The sequence below is a fragment of the Panulirus ornatus genome, chromosome 13, assembly GCF_036320965.1.
Source record: "Panulirus ornatus isolate Po-2019 chromosome 13, ASM3632096v1, whole genome shotgun sequence".
Lineage (NCBI taxonomy): Eukaryota > Metazoa > Arthropoda > Malacostraca > Decapoda > Palinuridae > Panulirus > Panulirus ornatus.
In genome coordinates this window covers 50,329,180-50,348,867 of record NC_092236.1, presented here as the reverse complement: position 1 = coordinate 50,348,867, position 19,688 = coordinate 50,329,180, and the positions used below count along the sequence as shown (strand labels likewise).

Genomic DNA, 19,688 nt, shown 5'->3' with positions numbered 1-19,688 from the left:
CTGTTTCCTCGTGTTCAGTGTTGACGCTACTGGCGTGGTGCATGTCTTCTGTATCAGTTGAGGCTACTAATAATGTCTTACTTAAGAAGGATTTCATAGAGGATATATATATATATATATATATATATATATATATATATATATATATATATATATATATATATATATATATATATATTTCATACTATTCGCCATTTCCCGCGATAGTGAGGTATCGTTAAGAACAGAGGACTGGGCCTTTGAGGGAATATCCTCACCTGGCCCCCTTCTCTGTTCCTTCTTCTAGAAAATTAAAAATATATATATATATATATATATATATATATATATATATATATATATATATATATATATATAAATGCTCATTTGTGTTCACCCTGTCATTATGATTTTTCAAGGTCGTGTGTGTGATAAAACACGATGAAGGAAAATCATAGCGAGTATGGTATGTGTGTACAGTACCACAGTGGAGTAGGAGGTGGAGGGGTGTGTGTGTGTGGAGAAGTAAAGACAGATGTGCTCCACCACCTGTGACAGCTGGTGTGTAGTGGTGGTGCAGGGGGTAATGCCAATATAGAATGTCTCTCTCTTGTGGCACTAGATGCACCAGAGCAGTATAGACGAGGCAGGTGTATGAGCAGGTGTGTAGGGTGCAGTAGAGAGGAGGAGAGGAGAGCAGGTGTGTCGAACACCTGTCAGACTAACACGTGTTTGGAGTGCAGTGTGTAGAAGAGAGGAAGGTGTGGGGGAACAGGTGTGTGTGTGTGTGTGTGTGTGTGTGTGGGTGGGTGATGATGATGATGTATGGTCTTCACTACACATGACACTCCACACCTGACCCACACACACCCACACACACACACACACACACACACACACACACACACACACACTGTGCGTTGACGTAAGCACACAGCACCACGCTTAACTCCAAATCATACTCTCTCTCTCTCTCTCTCTCTCTCTCTCTCTCTCTCTCTCTCTCTCTCTCTCTCTCTCTCTCTCTCTCTCTCTCTCTCTCACAACCCTGTCGAATCATTTCCTGATGTATATATAATTAGAGTGTTGGGAGGGAAGGGATGACCTCGTTATGATAGCACACTTCTTTATTGCGGAGGTCTGGACGGGCCATTGTATCCCGGGTTGGGTCATGCAGAGCGCGCCGTGTGCATGGCCTCTCGCTGGGTACCGGGGGTTCGACTACCTGACGCCCCTCCGTCTAGTGTGTGTCACTGGGTTTCGAACCCGTGTGTGTCTCATGACGGTCGGATGTAGAGCCACATGTATGCACGTACGTAAAGTAGAGGGAAGATAATGTAATTGTGCTCAGCCCTCAGTGTACGGTAGTAATGTAATTTTGCACAATTTTTATTTGTTAGGTAATGTTTTTGTGCACTATGCCGAGTGCACTGTAATGTAATTGTGCTCAATACGTCAATGTAATCGTGCACTGTACTCTGTGCACGGTAATGTAATTGTGCTCAATACGTCAATGTAATCGTGCACTGTACTCTATGCACGGTAATGTAATTGTGCTCAATACGTCAATGTAATCGTGCACTGTACTCCATGCACGATAATGTAATTGTGCTCAATACGTCAATGTAATCGTGCACTGTACTCCATGCACGATAATGTAATTGTGCTCAATACGTCAATGTAATCGTGCACTGTACTCCATGCACGATAATGTGATTGTGTACAATACGTCAGTGTAATCCTGCACAATACCCTATGGACGGTAATGTAATTGTACACAGTACTTAATATAAGATTCAGTGCTCAGTTCATCTGACATGTACAATAGTGATGATTATGCAAAATAACTCCATAAATGCAGTGGAACATAATGAAATATAATTATTTCATAACCACACTTCATATCAGACCCATCTAAAGCATAAGAGCCAGTCAGAACTAAAGGAATTTCAGATAAGGAAAAAAATATATTTAAAAGAAAAAAAAATAATAATCCTCTCCTGGAATGTCTGGCATTTAGGTCTGGTGGGGGGTAAAAACGTGCCAGATATCACTTGATGTTACGAAATTAAAATGTCTTTTTTTCTTTTTTCTTATCTTAAATCTATGTTATCTGACTCGAGGGGGGGTCTCGTTATCTAGTGCCAAGCCTCGGGAATATTTCTGGTGGTGTAGTGAACAGCAGGAATGTCTTCCCAAGTGAATAAATCATTGGCTGCGATCGATGACGTAGCCCGTCATCGATGACGTAGCCCGCCATCCATGACGTAGCCCGGCCCGCCTACCCCGTGCGAACCCGGGCACGTAAATATTGACGGAGAATCATTTTGATTCTCTTGATTACAACGGTACGACCCTAGGGTACGACCACTGGGTACGAGTACGACCACGGTACGACGTTGCTACCACTAGGTACGACGTACGACTTCTGAGTACGACGGTACGACCACTGGGTACAACGGTAGGACCACTGACCCGTGAAGTACCAGTCAAAGATCAGACGCGTCAGTGACCTCAGGTCGACCCGTCGTGTCGTGCTCAAGAGTCGTACCGTGGTGTGCTCAGTGGTCGTACCGTCGTGTGCTCAGTGGTCGTACCGTGGTGTGCTCAGTGGTCGTACCGTCGTGTGCTCAGTGGTCGTACCGTCGTGTGCTCAGTGGTCGTACCGTGGTGTGCTCAGTGATCGTACCGTGGTGAGCTCAAGAGTCGTACCGTCGTGTGCTCAGTGGTCGTACCGTGGTGTGCTCAGTGGTCGTACCGTCGTGTGTTCAGTGGTCGTACCGTCGTGTGCTCAGTGGTCGTACCGTCGTGTGCTCAGTGGTCGTATCGTCGTGTGCTCAGTGGTCGTACCGTCGTGTGCAAGAGGTCAAGTTGTATATGAGGTATGTAACCCGTTCATGTTGACCTCTCACCCCCCCACCCTCTACCATCTCCCCCCCCTTCACCCCCCCTACCATGTACAGTGTTGGGGGGGGGAGGTAGAGGGTGGGGGGGGTTAGAGACCGGTTCCCCCCCTCCTCCTCCTCCTCCACCCTAGGGTGGTCCGTGGTGGAGGGGGTTGGTTTGTGCTGTGTGGGGGAGAACAGCGTCGAGTGGATGGCTGGGTGGCGGGTGTGGGCGGATAACGGGGAGGTGGGGGAGCGGGGTCGGGGCGTGCACCACCTCCGCCCCACCCTTAGCTACGTCGTCGTGCCCTTGGCAAGACTGTGGGCGGATGTGGGCGGTGTGAGTGAGTCCTACCACCTCCCCCTTGTTACCTCAGATAAGCTCAACAGGCAGAGAAGACGGGCCATTTTTAGGTCACCCCTGAACCACCTCCCTCCTGCTGGTCTACATGGGGGAGGGTGGTTCATCTGCACCAGCTGGGGTCACACACACACACACACACACACACACACACACACACACACACACACACACACACGTGGTCTGTGTACATGACGTGCCTGAAGCTTTGGACTGGTAGCTGAAGTTAGCAGATGATGCAGAGGTCGTGAGGGAAATGGACAGTGAGGGGGGGAGACTGCATCAGCTTACAAGGGAACCTCGACAAACTCCAAAGCTGTTCTGATACGTGATAGATGGTATTCAACCTGATAGATGGCATTCAACCTGATAGATGGCATTCAACCTGATAGATGGCATTCAACCTGATAGATGGTATTCAACCTGATAGATGGTATTCAACCTGATAGATGGCATTCAACCTGATAGATGGTATTCAACCTGATAGATGGTATTCAACCTGATAGATGGTATTCAGCCTGTTAGATGGCATTCAACCTGATAGATGGTATTCAACCTGATAGATGGTATTCAGCCTGTTAGATGGCATTCAACCTGATAGATGGTATTCAACCTGATAGATGGCATTCAACCTGATAGATGGTATTCAACCTGATAGATGGTATTCAGCCTGTTAGATGGCATTCAACCTGATAGATGGCATTCAACCTGACAGATGGCATTCAACCTGATAGATGGCATTCAACCTGATAGATGGTATTCAACCTGATAGATGGCATTCAACGCGATAGATGGCATTGAACCTGATAGATGTATTCAACCTGATAGATGGTATTCAACCTGATAGATGGTATTCAACCTGATAGATGGCATTCAACCTGATAGATGGCATTCAACCTGATAGATGGCATTCAACCTGAGTAGATACACAGTAGGTGAGGATAAGGAGATAGTGAAATAATGACCTCGAGATAATAATTATACAACAGGTCAAGACTTTTAAGTGTAGGAAGTGACCTGGGAGTCGATCGACCTACTTAGTCATTAACAAAGATCCTATTAATTACATTATTAGGATCTGTGGGTCATTAAGCTGTCGCTAGTGAATACTTCAGGACACAAAACATGTCTTTGGACAGATATCAGAATAGCTGACTAATCCATGGATGAGGAAATGTTTGATAAGGTTTCTTTATGCCTGCATGAGGTCAAAAATGGAATGTGGTTCTCAACTTGGGTCAACCGCTTCACCTGGAGATGCAGAGAGAGGTCATAGAGAGGGTACAGAAGAAGACAACAGAAATGGTTCCAGGATTATGAGAGACGAGTTGACAGGGGAAGGGTTAAGAGGGTATATATATATATATATATATATATATATATATATATATATATATATATATATATATATATATATATATATATGCCCATCTTGGAAGAGAGAAGAGTGAGGAATGATATGATCACAATCTTTTAAGTTATTGTTCTTTTTTTCAAAACAAATCGATAACGTAGACAGTGGCGATAGAACACCCAAAGCACATAACATGACGTAGACAGTGGCGATAGAACACCCAGGGAACATAACATGAAATTAGATAAAGTTGTTAAAAAAAAAAAAGATGACATATGTAAAGAAATGCACTTGTGATACATGTGTGATGGGATGAGTGGAGTACAGAGACTGAGGAGATGGTTAATGCAGACAACATAAGTTTGAAAAGTTGGAACAGAAGGTTCTAGAGACGCGACCCCACGAGTGTAAACAAACCCCTTCCACCTACAGGACATATAGGAACTGGGTATACACACACACACACACACGCACATACCAGCCCAAGGCACGTGTAACTACCTAATTGTAATTACCAATTTGTACTGTACGTGGAGAGGGGGGGGGGGGAAGGGTTTTACACACCGGGGCCCCCGTGTGTGTGTGTGTGTGTGTGTGTGTGTGTGTGTGTGTGTGTGTGTTTGCTTGTTTTTTTGTTTTTTTTTGTTTTGTGCATGTTAGTGTTTGTGAGTTTGTGCGTTTCGGCAAGGAGAGAGAGAGAGAGAGAGAGAGAGAGAGAGAGAGAGAGAGAGAGAGAGAGAGAGAGAGAGAGAGAGGCATGTAGCAACTTAGATATACAGATACTTAGATAGCTAAAAGAGATACAGATATCGGTATCACAGAGAGCTGAACAGATACAGATATCGGGTATCTTAGATAGCTAAAAGAGATACAGATAATCGGGTTGTATCTCACAGATACTTCGAGAAAGAGTATTCACACACCATTACATAAGGTGACACAGTTTCCCCGGCAGCCTACAAAGGAGTAGAAAGTGTGCGATATATATCCCCGAGGGCTGGGATCATGAGGTCAGTACATTCCTGATTATGTGAGGGGGCGAGTGGCTGCCGGGAAAAACATCGTTTTTTTTTAAATCCAGGACGAACGCGGGAAGCTCTCGCCGTCTACGCCGAACGAGATCGTTTACGACCAACTTTGATTTGGTTTCAGTATTAATTCGGTAAGAATATGAGTTCATTTAGAATTAAAGGGTATTAGATATTAGGGATAATTAAAGAAAAAGAAGAGTTTATTTAAATGTATGTTCGGGTTTTGTTAAGCCCCCGATTGAGTGTTGGTCTGTCGATCATCCTGCAGGGAAAACAAGCCCGGACGCACCCCGAGCGGGGAATGGCGGGGGAAGTAGAACCGGATTTCCCTCAATAATGCTTGTAATTACGACCGTGATGACGGTGCCGGAGCACTGATGACTTTCACTCTCTAATGACCTCCTCTTCTGCTCGCTGGCAGTGACGAACGGAAACTGTGCCTTGTACGGCAGTGAAATGGCGAAAATGACGGACGTGTGTGGGTGGAAGGTGTTTTATATATATATATATATATATATATATATATATATATATATATATATATATATATATATATATATATATATATATAACTGACTATCATATTTCTTGTATCTCCCATGATGATGTGATTATTACACGAAAGTGCACATGGGAACATATCGTGTTTCATTACCTCGTGGACTCATAGGAATATATATATATATATATATATATATATATATATATATATATATATATATATATATATATATATATATATATATAAGACAGATAGATAGATGATAAATGAATATACAAATCTAGATAAATGCCCATTGCCCAAACTCGTCCAGTAGGAGAACTCTGAGATGTACGTACGTGTTATAAGGTTGTCTGCCTCGTAGAAACACAATAGAGAATTTACCTAAAGCTCTTTAAGCAGATGATGTCACTTATGTCCCTTCAGACTTCATCACAGGTATGACGTGTATGTATACATATAACAGTATATTTCCAAGTCATGATAGACAACACATTTCATGATATAATAGACTTCATGACTATCGTATGACAATAGACTTCATGACTATCGTATGACAATAGACTTTATGACTATCGAATTTAATGGGCTTCAGCACAAGAGGAAAGAACCATTATTTTCGCTATTATTTTGGCTTTTATTTTTGTCCTTTGTTAATATAATCGGGTCAACAACAGTAGATGATATCCTTGGGAATTTATTACAGTTTATTATACAACGTTTGTCTTGTAGTTCAGCTGTATTGAGATCTATGTTTACGATAGTATTTCATATTTATTTCTAAGGTACACACACACACACACACACACACACACACACACACACATATATATATATATATATATATATATATATATATATATATATATATATATATATATATATATATATATGTATGTATGTATGTATGTATGTATCTATATATTCCAGTGGTGATTGAATATATATATATATATATATATATATATATATATATATATATATATATATATATATATATATATATATATATATATATATATATATTCTATTTATTATACATTGTCGCTGTCTCCCGCGTTAGCGAGGTAGCGCAAGGAAACAGACAAAAGAATTTCCCATCCCACCCACATACACATTTATATGCATACACGTCCACATACGCACATATACATACCTATACATTTCAACGTATGCATATGTATACATACACAGACATATACATATATACACATGTACATACTTCATACTTGCTGCCTTTATTCATTCTCGTCGCCACCCCGACGGGTTATTATGCTTATATATATATATATATATATATATATATATATATATATATATATGTGTGATACCCTAGATATTTTGGTGTCAGTTAACCATGCATGTAGAGCTTTAGTGTGGGCCAATTGGTCGTTGCATTATGGACTCCTCTCTAACCTCTTCTCTTGTTCCTTTAATGCTGCACAAGGCAATGAAAACGATGAAATGGGTAAGTACCCCCCCCGTGCATGCTGTTTTCTGTTATGTCCCTATTTTTTTTCAGTAATAAAAAGTATTATTTAGACACTTAGAAATACAATACTTAGACGAGTAGTAATAGATTATTTAGATTAATAGTAATAGATTATTTAGAACTGTAAGTTAATGAGAGAGTAATTGATCAATTATAATGTCGTACTGAGTATATATATAGTAATATGTCCTTGTTATGGTATTGACTGTAAATATAGATTATCATTCCATAGATTTTACAAATATTAAGAATATTTATAGGTTTAAAGAAAATTAATAGTAGATTTTTTAGTATTAATAATTTTTTTTCACTAAAAATTTAAAAATTTTGTACTTTTAAGATAACAGTCGATTCTAACCATTTGAGGACCACGTACGACCCCCTGAACACGACGGTACGACCTTGGAGCACGGAGGTACGACCCTTTAGGTACGATGTCGTGGCCTTTAACCCTGATCCTGAAGGGGTCGTGTTCAAATGACGAGGACCATCATACCCAAGGGTCGTACTTACCAGTCGTGTTTAAGGGGGTCGTACGTGTACCGGTCTTCCTCGAGGGTCGTACCGGTCGTCCTCGAGGATGGTACTGGTCGTCCTCGAGGGTCGTACCGGTCGTCCTCGAGGATGGTACTGGTCGTCCTCGAGGGTCGTACCGGTCGTCCTGGAGGGTCTTACGGTCGTCCTGGAGGGTCGTACCTGTCGTCCTCGAGGATCGTACCTGTCATCCTCGAGGGTCGTACCGGTCGTCCTCGAGGGTCGTACCGGTCGTCCTCGAGGGTCGTACCGGTCGTCCTCGAGGGTCGTACCGGTCGTCCTCGAGGGTCGTATCGGTCGTCCTCGAGGGCCCAACCGTCGTCCTCCTCGAGGGCCCAACCGTCGTCCTCGAGGATCGTACCGGTCGTCCTCGAGTGGTTAAGCGACACTAATGGGCTGAATCACTGGAGTGCTAACCCACCCCCCTTTCCTAACCAAGTGTCACCTTCCCTCTCAAAGGCAGCGCTCAAGTGGAGACAGTGGAGCTGGGTATGTCTTGTAGAAGTGTACTGTGTTTCACAGGTAATGCCCGCCACGTACACCTGATCTTGTACTAGCCTGTACACTTCTCGCCATTGTACATGTGTACTCACGCATCCTGAAGTGTTTGTACACCTGGATATCTTTTTTTTTTCTTATATATATATCAAATTTTTTTTTAAATTGCTTCCCGTGCTCTATTTTGTGATGGCTTCCAGCACCGCGTTTTCTTTATTCGCATGGCAAGATCTTAGGGAGTGGCATGTTTGATAGAAAATGATGATAATGATTTCACAGGAACACGCATGGCACGATATAGTACAGTGTGGCACAGATATATTGCATCATGTTGCATTGAACTCTGTTAATGTATACTTTTCTGTATCTAAGATGCAGTGCAAGATATATATATATATATATATATATATATATATATATATATATATATATATATATATATATATATATACATATATATACATATATATATATATATATATATATATATATATATTTATTCTTTCAAATATAGACAATGCTTTTCATTTTTTTTTTTTTTGATTGAGTGTGTCCTGTTCGTGATGCATTCGAGAGTAAACAGACTGTTTCAACAGTGGGCCCCCCCTGTTGTCTCTCAACGGTGGGGAGGTTTAAAAGTGCAAGCTGGGCGACGTTACATTGTGGGTTAAGGGATGACTAATTCCTGTGGTGAGATCACTCACTGAGGCCACAAGAGGAGTGGTTGCCCAGTGGCTTCTACCCCCCCCCCCCCCCCCCCACCTAGCCAGTCTGCCTGCCTGTGTGGTGAGTGTGTGTGTGTGTGTGTGTGTATGATGTGGAGAACGTCACTGCGTCACGCGACGTGACGCAGTGACGAGGAGCCAGCAGTTCCAGCGACCCGTGACAGCCGTTGTGACTGGTTCGTGTGGACCCGAGTGTGGTCGCCGCCGCGTCAGCTGATCACAACAACAAGAATCAGCTGATGTAAACACAGATCAGCTGATTAGTGAAGTGGTGTGCATAAAAGGGGTGGTGATGGGGGTTGGGGCGGGGGAGGTGTGTGTTAATCAAGGGGGCAGGTAAGAGTAGTTGAACGAAGGGGGGCGGTGTGTGGGGGCGTAGGGTTGTACGAAGAGTAATTAAGGTAGATGAGGGGTAGACCGTAGATGAGGGGTAGACCGTAGATGAGGGGTAGATCGCAGATGAGGGGTAGATGGGGAGATGTGTTAAGAGGTTAAAGGGGAGATACGAGAGATGAGCCGTGTAGTTCAGGAGAGAGAGAGAGAGAGAGAGAGAGAGAGAGAGAGAGAGAGAGAGAGAGAGAGAGAGAGAGAGACGATAGGAACGAATAGTTTTGGAAAATGTGGAGTGACGAGAGAGAGAGAGAGAGAGAGAGAGAGAGAGAGAGAGAGAGAGAGAGAGAGAGAGAGAGAGATGGGGAGGAGGAGGGTTATTGATTAAGGGGGAGATTATTGGCTGAGTTGAGGAGGAGGAGGAAGAGGAGGGAGGTGTAGGTGAGGTGAGGTGAGGAAGGTAGGTGACGGGTCGTGACGGTGAGTGTCATGTGGTCGTCACAGTGGTATGGAGCCTCACCCCTCACAGGCCGTAGGGTCGTCACGCCTACATCCTGACGGTGTCTTGGGGTCGTCGTCGTCGTGGTCGACACCACCACACCAGCAGAAGCAGCAGATCCTTCCTCGCTCGCTCGCTCGTGGATGATTCTCTCTCTCTCTCTCTCTCTCTCTCTCTCTCTCTCTCTCTCTCTCTCTCTCTCTCTCTCTCTCTCTCTCTCTCTCTCTCACCACAGTGAGCCGTCCCGTCTTTGCCCTCTGACCTTCTTGCGTCACTCAGGACGTTAATAGGCCTTAACGCGCGTATCCTGCAGGACCTGTCAGGCAAGGGACTCGAGTTTAGGACCCCCCCGCTCTCATCCCCCTTCCTACCCTCCCCCCCACCCCAAGCCTGTGATGTGTGAGCTACTAATAAGGACCCCCAGAGAGTGGTCCCTCTGAGTTTATAGGACCCCCTGAGAATGGTTCTTCTGACTTTATAGGACCCCCAGAGAATGGTCCCGCTGAGCTTATAGGACCCCCTGAGAATGGTCCCTCTGAGTTTATAAGACCCCCTGAGAGTGGGCCCTCTGAGCTTATAGGACCCCTGAGAATGGTCCCTCTGAGTCTAGAGGACCCCCTGAGAGTGGTCCCTCTGAGTTTATAGGACCCCCTGAGAATGGTCCCACTGACTTTATAGGACCCCCAGAGAGTGGTCCCACTGAGCTAATAGGACCCCCTGAGAATGGTCCCTCTGACTTTATAGGACCCCCAGAGAGTGGTTCCACTGAGCTTATAGGACCCCCCTGAGAGTGGTCCCTCTGAGCTAATAGGACCCCCCTGAGAGTGGTCCCTCTGAGCTTATGGGACCCTCTGAGAGTGGTCCCTTTGAGCATATAGGACCCCCTGAGAGTGGTCCCTCTGAGCTTATAGGACCCCCTGAGGTGGTCCATCCGAGCTTTTAGGGCCTCTGAGACTGGCCCCTTCCGAGCTGATAGGGGCCCCTGAGAATGGTCCCTTTCAACTTATAGGACCCCCCCTCCCCTGAGATTTGTCCCTCTGAACTTACGGGCACCCCCCCCCCCCTGCCCAAGGGTGGTATATGTGGGTCGCCTCAAGTTTAGAACGTAAACTTTCCGAACGTAGGACTTCTTCACGTCATGGAACCTCTGGACGTAAAAATCCTTGTTGATTGTGAGCTGTGTACACACGGGGTCTCTCCCTCATCGTGAGCTCTGAGCTATTTCCCTCTCTGGTCTTTGGGCTAATGTCAGGGGCTACGTGGAGCTTGGCGGAGAGGTCAAAGGTCGGGGCGAGGTGGGGAGAGGGAGTGAGAGGCGGGGAGGGAGGGGAGAGAGGGAGGAGGTGGGAGTGATTGCAGCGGGGCTGAGAGGCGTCTCGTTGACTCAACCCGGTTATATATCTTGTCATGACGTCATTGATACATTTTCCCACCCTTGGTGAGGTTCCAGCGCTCCATCTGAGGCACAGGAATATCTCCCGCTTTCATATACGAGGGGGGGAAAAATGGTACATTGTGAGAGGAGATTTTGAAACACTGACTCACATAAGGAGATAATGTGTAGTTTATACTTTATGTGAGGAGAGAATGGTCGTGTTGTGTTCATGTTCAAGGAATTAGATATTAAGGGCTCGCTTAAACCCCTGAGCACGATGGTACGACCCTTGCGCACGACGGTATGACCTTTGAGCACAACGGGTACGACCTGAGGGTGTAATTATGATCTGGCGTTTGACCTGAGCCATACGTTAGGTCAAAGGTCGTGTCCGGTCAGATCTCACAACATCATAAGCACGGATTGTACCATGTGGCACAAGGGTCGTACCGTTGAACTCATGGTGTACGTACTGTCGTGCTCAAGGGTCGTATATCGTCGTGCTCAAGGGTCGTACCGCCGAGTTCAAGGGACGTATCAACGTGCTCAAGGGCCGTGTCGTCGTGTTTAATGCAGTACCGTCGTGCTCATGGGTCGTGCCGTCGTGTTCACGGGTCGTGCCGTCGTGTTCAAGGGCCGTACCGTCGCGCCTCATACAGCACGACATGTCTGTGTTCTGATCATGCAAGAAAGGTCTCATTCTTCAGTACTGTTGAAGAAGTAAGTTCTTGGGACGTCAGTACAGTCATCACTGGCACCTCCCGAACCAGACGAACCTCCTCGTCCAGTGGAGCTGGATTGGCTGTTGTCCCCTTTCTACTGACGAAGGTGTGTGTGTGTGTGTGTGTGTGTGTGTGTAGGGGCTGGTGGGGTGGGCGGGTTGTGCAGTTGTACGCGAGGGGAAATACCTGTAGCGTTCTGGTGTTGGTCAGGACCCTGAGGGGCGGGTTGATCACGGTCTTAACGGGTGTCAAGGGCGCCCCTAATTGAGCTGCCGAAGGGGCGTGGGATGATCCATGTACTGCAGGAGGGAAGATGTTAGGTCCGCCCTTGCTGGGAAGGTGAGGGTTTGGACCTCCTGACGTAGTGGGGGAGGGGTCAGGCTGCCCAATCTCAGGTGATGCCTGTAGTACACCCTCAGGAGGGACACACCTCCTTCAGGCAGGTGTTGAGCAGGATTTCACTTTGGAGTTTGTTTAGGGACGAATCATGGCAGTGTTTATTTGTGTGTGTGTGTGTGTGTGTGTGTGTGTGTGTGTGTGTGTGTGTGTGTGTTGGACGCTGGACTTCTGTCATCTTCTGTCATCATTTTCTTCTGTCATCTTCCTTTTGTATCATCATCTTCGTCTTTTTTATCTTATTTTCATCTGTCCAACAGTGGGGTTCGTGTGGGTGTGCCAGGGTGGGTCTCATGTTTATATGTACATATTTATACCTGTATTGGTTGTTCAGTCGTGGAGGCTGGACCATCCCTGGGGGGTGGGGGTAAGGAGGGGGGGGTGTTGTTAATGTACCAGATGACCAGGGAGGGCGGCGGCGTCACCAGTGGAGCGTGACAGTGTGCACAGTGTCAAGGGGAAGCCACTTGAAGGACGCACAACCCTGCCATGCCAGCGAGCCATCGTCTGATGGGTGTAACCCAAGCGACGAATGGTCGTGCGACGTAGAATCCTACCAGCGAACCATCATCTGATGGGTGTAACCCAACCAGCGAACCATCGTCTGACTAATAACCCAACCAGCGAACCATTGTCTGACATGTAACCCAACCAGCGAACATTTGTGACTTATAACCCAACCAACGAACCATTATCTGACATATAACCCTACCAGCGAACCATTGTCTGATGCATGTAACCCTACCAGCGAACCATCGTCTGACTTATAACCCAACCAGCGAACAATTATCTGACATATAACCCAACCAGCGAACCATTATCTGACATATATCTGACGTATAACTCAACCAGCGAACCATTGTCTGACTTATAACCCAACCAGCGAACAACTGTTTGACTTATAACCCAACCAGCGAACCATTGTCTGACTTTTAACCCAACCAGCGAACAACTGTTTGACTTATAACCCAACCAGCGAACAATTGTCTGACTTATAACCCAACCAGCGAACCATCTTCTGATAAACAATCATTCCAGCGAGCTACATCGGGACAGGTTAAATTTCTTCTTGACCAAGAACTCCCGTCCGTCACACCATCGTAGAGGTCTATCAACACTCATGTTACACACACACACACACACACACACACACACACACACACACACACACATAATTAAATCGTATCTTTGACTGATTACCTGCACTAACAACTTCCTCTGTCACTATATGGCTTTTTACAGATCCTCCTCGCTCATTCGTTCGTTAATTAGATTAATGAGTTCTACGTTTCTCGCTCAGGTTAAGCAGGAGAAGGATCCAGAAAACACCTCACGAGTGATTAGTGTAAACATGGGGGGGGCTAATCTAGCCTCAGTCCTTCACTAATTCCTTGGTCGTCGTATGATCATAATTTCCGAGCCTTGGTCGAGGCTTGGGTGATTCGATCGTAAGTAAACCCTTGAGGAGGACGGTACGACCCTTGAGCACTACGGTACGACCCTTGAGCACTACGGTACGACACTTGAGCGTTACGGTACGACCCTTGAGCACTACGGTACGACCCTTGAGCATTACGCTACGACCCTTGAGCACTACGGTACGACCCTAGAGCACTACGCTACGACCCTTGAGCACTACGCTACGACACTTGAGCGTTACGGTACGACCCTTGAGCACTACGGTACGACCCTTGAGCACTACGGTACGACCCTTGAGCACTACGGTACGGCCCTTGAGCACTACGGCACGACCCCTGAGCACTACGGTACGACCCTTGAGCACTGCGGTACGACCTTTGAGCACTACGGTATGGCCCTTGAGCACGACGGTACGACCCCTGAGCACTACGGTACGACCCTTGAGCACTACGGTATGGCCCTTGAGCACTACGCTACGACCCTTGAGCACTACGCTACGACACTTGAGCGTTACGGTACGACCCCTGAGCACTACGGTACGACCCTTGAGCACTACGGTAAGACCCTTGAGCACTACGGTACGACCCTTGAGCACTGCGGTACGACCTATGAGCACTACGGTATGGCCCTTGAGCACTACGGTACGACGCATGAGCATTACGATGCGGCCCTTGAGCACTATGGTACGACCCTTGAGCACTACGGTACGACCCCTGAGCACGACGGCACGACCCTTGAGCACTACGGTACAACCCTTGAGCACTACGGTACGACAGCTAGGCCTCTCACTCGTTACCCTAAGGTTCACGTCAGGAAGGCCCAGGTTATCACACCTAAGGATCGTATAGTCGTGGTAACTGGTCGTACCATCGTGCTCGAGGGTCGTGTACCGCCGTGCCAAAGTACTAGTGTAAAGATTGGCTTACTAGTTCATCTTAGTTAAAGCCACAGTTAAGAGTGAGATAGTGGCCAGAAGAGGTTACATATATACGAGCCATGTGAGACAGCGCAGAGCGCCGGCCCGCCGTAAATGTACGGAAATTATAGCCTTTTTGCCGAGTGGAAATTGAATGCCAAAACACAGCCATCCTCTTGACAACAGCGTCTTGCCGCCACTGTTTTTGTTGACCGTGGACCTCTTTAACGCAAACTCGCATTGTCGTACCGAACAACAGATTCGCATCATACGTTCACGCATCTCCTCAACCTCTATATCATCAAGTGAGTAAGAACTCATACTATGGTTGTAAGGTTGCACGGGTTGTACGAGTTGGGTTGTGACGGGTTATAAGGGGGGTGTGTATGTGTGTGTGTGTGTGTGTGAGTCATGGCGTGACGTCACAGGGCTGGTGGGGTGAGGCAACTTCCCGCCAATGGCGTTAATTATTGTCTTGTAGAGTTCGAGATCAAAGGATTTAGTGTACTAATGAGGAAAATGTCAGTGCCGTAGATTTACAAAGATCTGTTTCTAGGATATTTTCCCTCTGTAGATGTGTAAAGTTATAAGGAAGCGAAATTATCCCAGGCGTAACAGATAGATTTATATGTCCGTGCAGCTAAAGCCGTTGAAGTAACTCCAAGTGATAAGTTCATCGCTGGACAACACAGCAGTCAGACTGATTTCAGAGGAAATGTTGATATGGTGTTGGTTTTCATGTCGTATCAACATGATCTTTGAATTGCATTCTTTTGCACGGCGACAGATATAGTCCTCGGCCTTAGCTTGTGATCGATAAGTTATATGTTCATGCTCGTTAGTTCTATCGCTGTACTGTGGCAGGTTAACTGTGATTTTAACATGTTTATAGATTCTAACTGAAAAGAATGTTAGAATGGAAAGAGAAAGTGTTTACCGGGGGATCGTTCATACGTCGTGGCAGCGCGGCGGCGCAGGGCTTAGGCTCCCCTCCGCCTCCCCCCCCCCCCCTGGTCCACCCAGAAATCCCGCCAGCTGATCTGCTCCTAAGTCGGGCCTGTAACGTCATGGCCGCCGCTGAATGTATGTATATATCTATATATATATCCAGGCCGTAACGTCTGGCGGTATATCTGGTGGTTCAGTCTCCGGATAATGCGGTCTGGATGAATTCACAATGACAGTGCATGCAGTTAATGCTTCGATCTCGTTCATCGGCGACATTTTTATTCCCTTCCATTTCGAGGGAATGTTAAATTGTTTGGCTCCTTGAGAACAACGGTATAAACCTTGAGCACGACGGTATGACCCTTTAGCACAACGTTACACCCTTAAACATGGAGACGCGACCCTTAACCATGACTTTACGACCATTTCAACATGATGGTACGACCTCTGAGCACGACGGTACGTTCATTAAGCGTCTAGACACAACCTCAGAGAACTAGCGTTCGTTGGTGAACTAAATATCAAATTGGATATTTAATATCTATATATATTCAGTTAATAAATATATATATATTTTTTCCCCTATTAACGTGATACCCAACATCCGCTGAAGACGTTAATTTGAAGAAGTGATAAATGATGTTTGCTCATGTTTGATAGTGAATGTTTTTGCTGGAGTGGGGGGGCGGAGGGCGCAAGATGTTTGGGGAGCCGCGAAAGTATAAACATTAAGTGAACCAGGCTTTATAGAAGTGGGTGGTGCCCTGCATGACATCATGCAGGAGTGGCTGACTGACTGGCTTCTAGGGTGGGGGGTTGGAGAGAGGCATGGCGGACTCTAGCGGTGTTGGAGGCAAACACCACCACCACCACCACACACATACCAACCACCCCCACCGATCTTCCCAGATGGTTCCTTGCCCACCCATCCCTAGTTGGTCCTTGCCCACCCATCCCTAGTTGGTCCTTGCCCACCTTCACTCTGGCTGGTTTTTCTTTGCCCACCCTTCCCAACTGGTCTTTAGCTCCCCTCCCCAATTAACTGGTGCTTGCCCACCCTCCCTAGCTGGGTTTTGCCCACCCTTCCCAATTGGTCCTTGCCTACCCTTCCTTAGCTAGGTTTTGCCCACCCTTCCCAGCTGGTTTTTGCCCCACCCTTCCCAGTTGGTCCTTGCCCACCCTCCCCCAGCTGGTCCTTGCCCACCCTCCTTCCCAGCTGGGTTTTACCCTCCCTTCCCAATTGGTCCTTGCCCACCCTCCCCCAGCTGGTCCTTGCCCACCCTCCTTCCCAGCTGGGTTTTACCCTCCCTTCCCAATTGGTCCTTGCCCACTCTTCCCAGCTGGTCCTTGCCCACTCTTCCCAGCTGGGTTTTGCCCACCCTTCCCAATTGGTCCTTGCCCACCCTTCCCCCAGCTGGTCCTTGCCCACCTTCCTCTCCCTGGTGCCACCCACCTTCACCCACCCTGCAAGCTAGGCCAAGAGCCAAACCTCCACGTGCTTAGCGTAACAAGGCGTGACCTGTCATCACCTGGTGACCTCCCCAGTATCAGTTCCTCCCCAGTAGTGTTTGACAAGTCATGTGGGCTTAAGATTAAACCGGTACCTCTAGGACCCCCAGAGAGTCAATAATTGCATGATAGGTCATAAGTCACGCTAGGTCAGCCTCTCTCTCTCTCTCTCTCTCTCTCTCTCTCTCTCTCTCTCTCTCTCTCTCTCTCTCTCTCTCTCTCTCTGGGTTGAAAGTGGTGTTAAGATCAGGGATCGCGCGTGTGGGTATTCGAACCCCCTGTTCCTGAGATGATGAAGTCGAGTGACACACGGCTCACCCGATTCACGGAACGATCGTTTTGATGGTTAAATCGTTACTTCTTTTTTTTGTTTTGTTTTGTTTCCGGTTTCGGACGTGGGGAGAGGCTCCCGGGGGCCCCGCCCCCCCCCGTCTGTGGCTTCAACCTCTCCCGCCCGCCGTAGCGCCACGCCGGGCTGCTGCCGATCCGTCCACAGCTGTGGTGAGTCCCGGTCACTAACTGAGGACAGCCAGTAACGTATGTCTTGTGGCTGAGCAATGGGCTCGGTGGAGAGAGAGAGAGAGAGAGAGAGAGAGAGAGAGAGAGAGAGAGAGAGAGAGAGAGGCTTGATCAATAAAGTTTCCTTATAATTCATTATAAAGTTTTTTTTTTTTTTTTTAGCGCATCTGTACCATCCTTAAGCACGACGGTACACTTAACACCCCTTCAACACGACGGTACACTTACACCTCTTCAGCATAACGGTACACTAACACCCCTTCAACACGACGGTACACTACCACCCCTTCAACACGACGGTACACTTAACACCCCTTCAACACGACGGTACACTTAACATCCCTTCAACACGACGGTACACTAACACCCCTTCAACACGACGGTACACTAACACCCCTTCCACACGACGGTACACTTACACCCCTTCTGTATAACGGTACGTAGGTTATAATAGCTTGACCTGACCTTTAAGAAGAAGGCTAAAAGTCAGGCCAGCCATCATTTTTCATGGATCGTACCGTCGTATCCAAGGATCGTACCGTCGTATTCAAGGGTCATACGTTCGTACACAATGGTCGTATCGTCGTGCACAAGGGTCGTCCCGTCGTGCACAAGGTCGTACCGTCGTGCACAAGGGTCGTCCAGTCGTGCATAAGGGTCGTACCGTCGTACACAAGGGTCGTACTGTCGTGCACGGAGGTATATGTAAGTCAATTATGGAAATGTTATTGTTGCCATTGTTTGCCAGTCGGGAAGTGGATGCATCGCTCACTAACGACTGGCAGCAAACAAGCCTGTTTCCAATTTCACTTTTCACTTACATTTTATATATATATATATATATATATATATATATATATATATATATATATTTTTTTTTTTTTTTTTTTTTTTTTCCTTTGTCGCTGTCTCCCGCGATTGCGAGGTAGCGCAAGGAAACAGACGAAAGAAATGGCCCAACCCCCCCCCCCATACACATGTATATACATACGTCCACACACGCAAATATACATACCTACACAGCTTTCCATGGTTTACCCCAGACGCTTCACATGCCTTGATTCAATCCACTGACAGCACGTCAACCCCGGTATACCACATCGCTCCAATTCACTCTATTCCTTGCCCTCCTTTCACCCTCCTGCATGTTCAGGCCCCGATCACACAAAATCTTTTTCACTCCATCTTTCCACCTCCAATTTGGTCTCCCTCTTCTCCTCGTTCCCTCCACCTCCGACACATATATCCTCTTGGTCAATCTTTCCTCACTCATTCTCTCCATGTGCCCAAACCATTTCAAAACACCCTCTTCTGCTCTCTCAACCACGCTCTTTTTATTTCCACACATCTCTCTTACCCTTACGTTACTTACTCGATCAAACCACCTCACACCACACATTGTCCTTAAACATCTCATTTCCAGCACATCCATCCTCCTGCGCACAACTCTATCCATAGCCCACGCCTCGCAACCATACAACATTGTTGGAACCACTATTCCTTCAAACATACCCATATACCCACATACCCATATAATTTACCCTGGCCTGAGCTGGCCTAAGCTAAGCTAACCTAACCTAACCTTACCTTACCTTGCCTTACCTAACTCAACCTATCGTACCCTAACTTAATCTAGCCTTTAAGAAATGAAGGTGAGTGGGAGACCAAATCTTCATTCGATACGAAAGTAGATG

The 19,688-nt window shown here is 46.6% G+C and overlaps 1 protein-coding gene across 21 annotated transcripts in view; it reads left to right on the top strand.

Moving 5' to 3' along the window:
• LOC139752858 (actin-binding LIM protein 3-like) overlaps positions 1-19,688 on the top strand; it is an 837,860-nt gene that overhangs the window by 455,380 nt on the left and 362,792 nt on the right. The window contains exons 2-3 of one of the 21 annotated variants that reach the window (XM_071668856.1): positions 7,560-7,580; positions 8,598-8,627. The exons of 18 other annotated variants lie outside the window; for them this stretch is intronic. In XM_071668856.1, the coding sequence (XP_071524957.1) occupies positions 7,560-7,580; positions 8,598-8,627 (51 nt within the window). Of the gene's footprint in view, positions 1-7,559; positions 7,581-8,597; positions 8,661-19,688 lie in introns of all 21 variants that reach the window. 2 more of the 21 variants (XM_071668855.1, XM_071668857.1) reach the window with 2 other exon arrangements.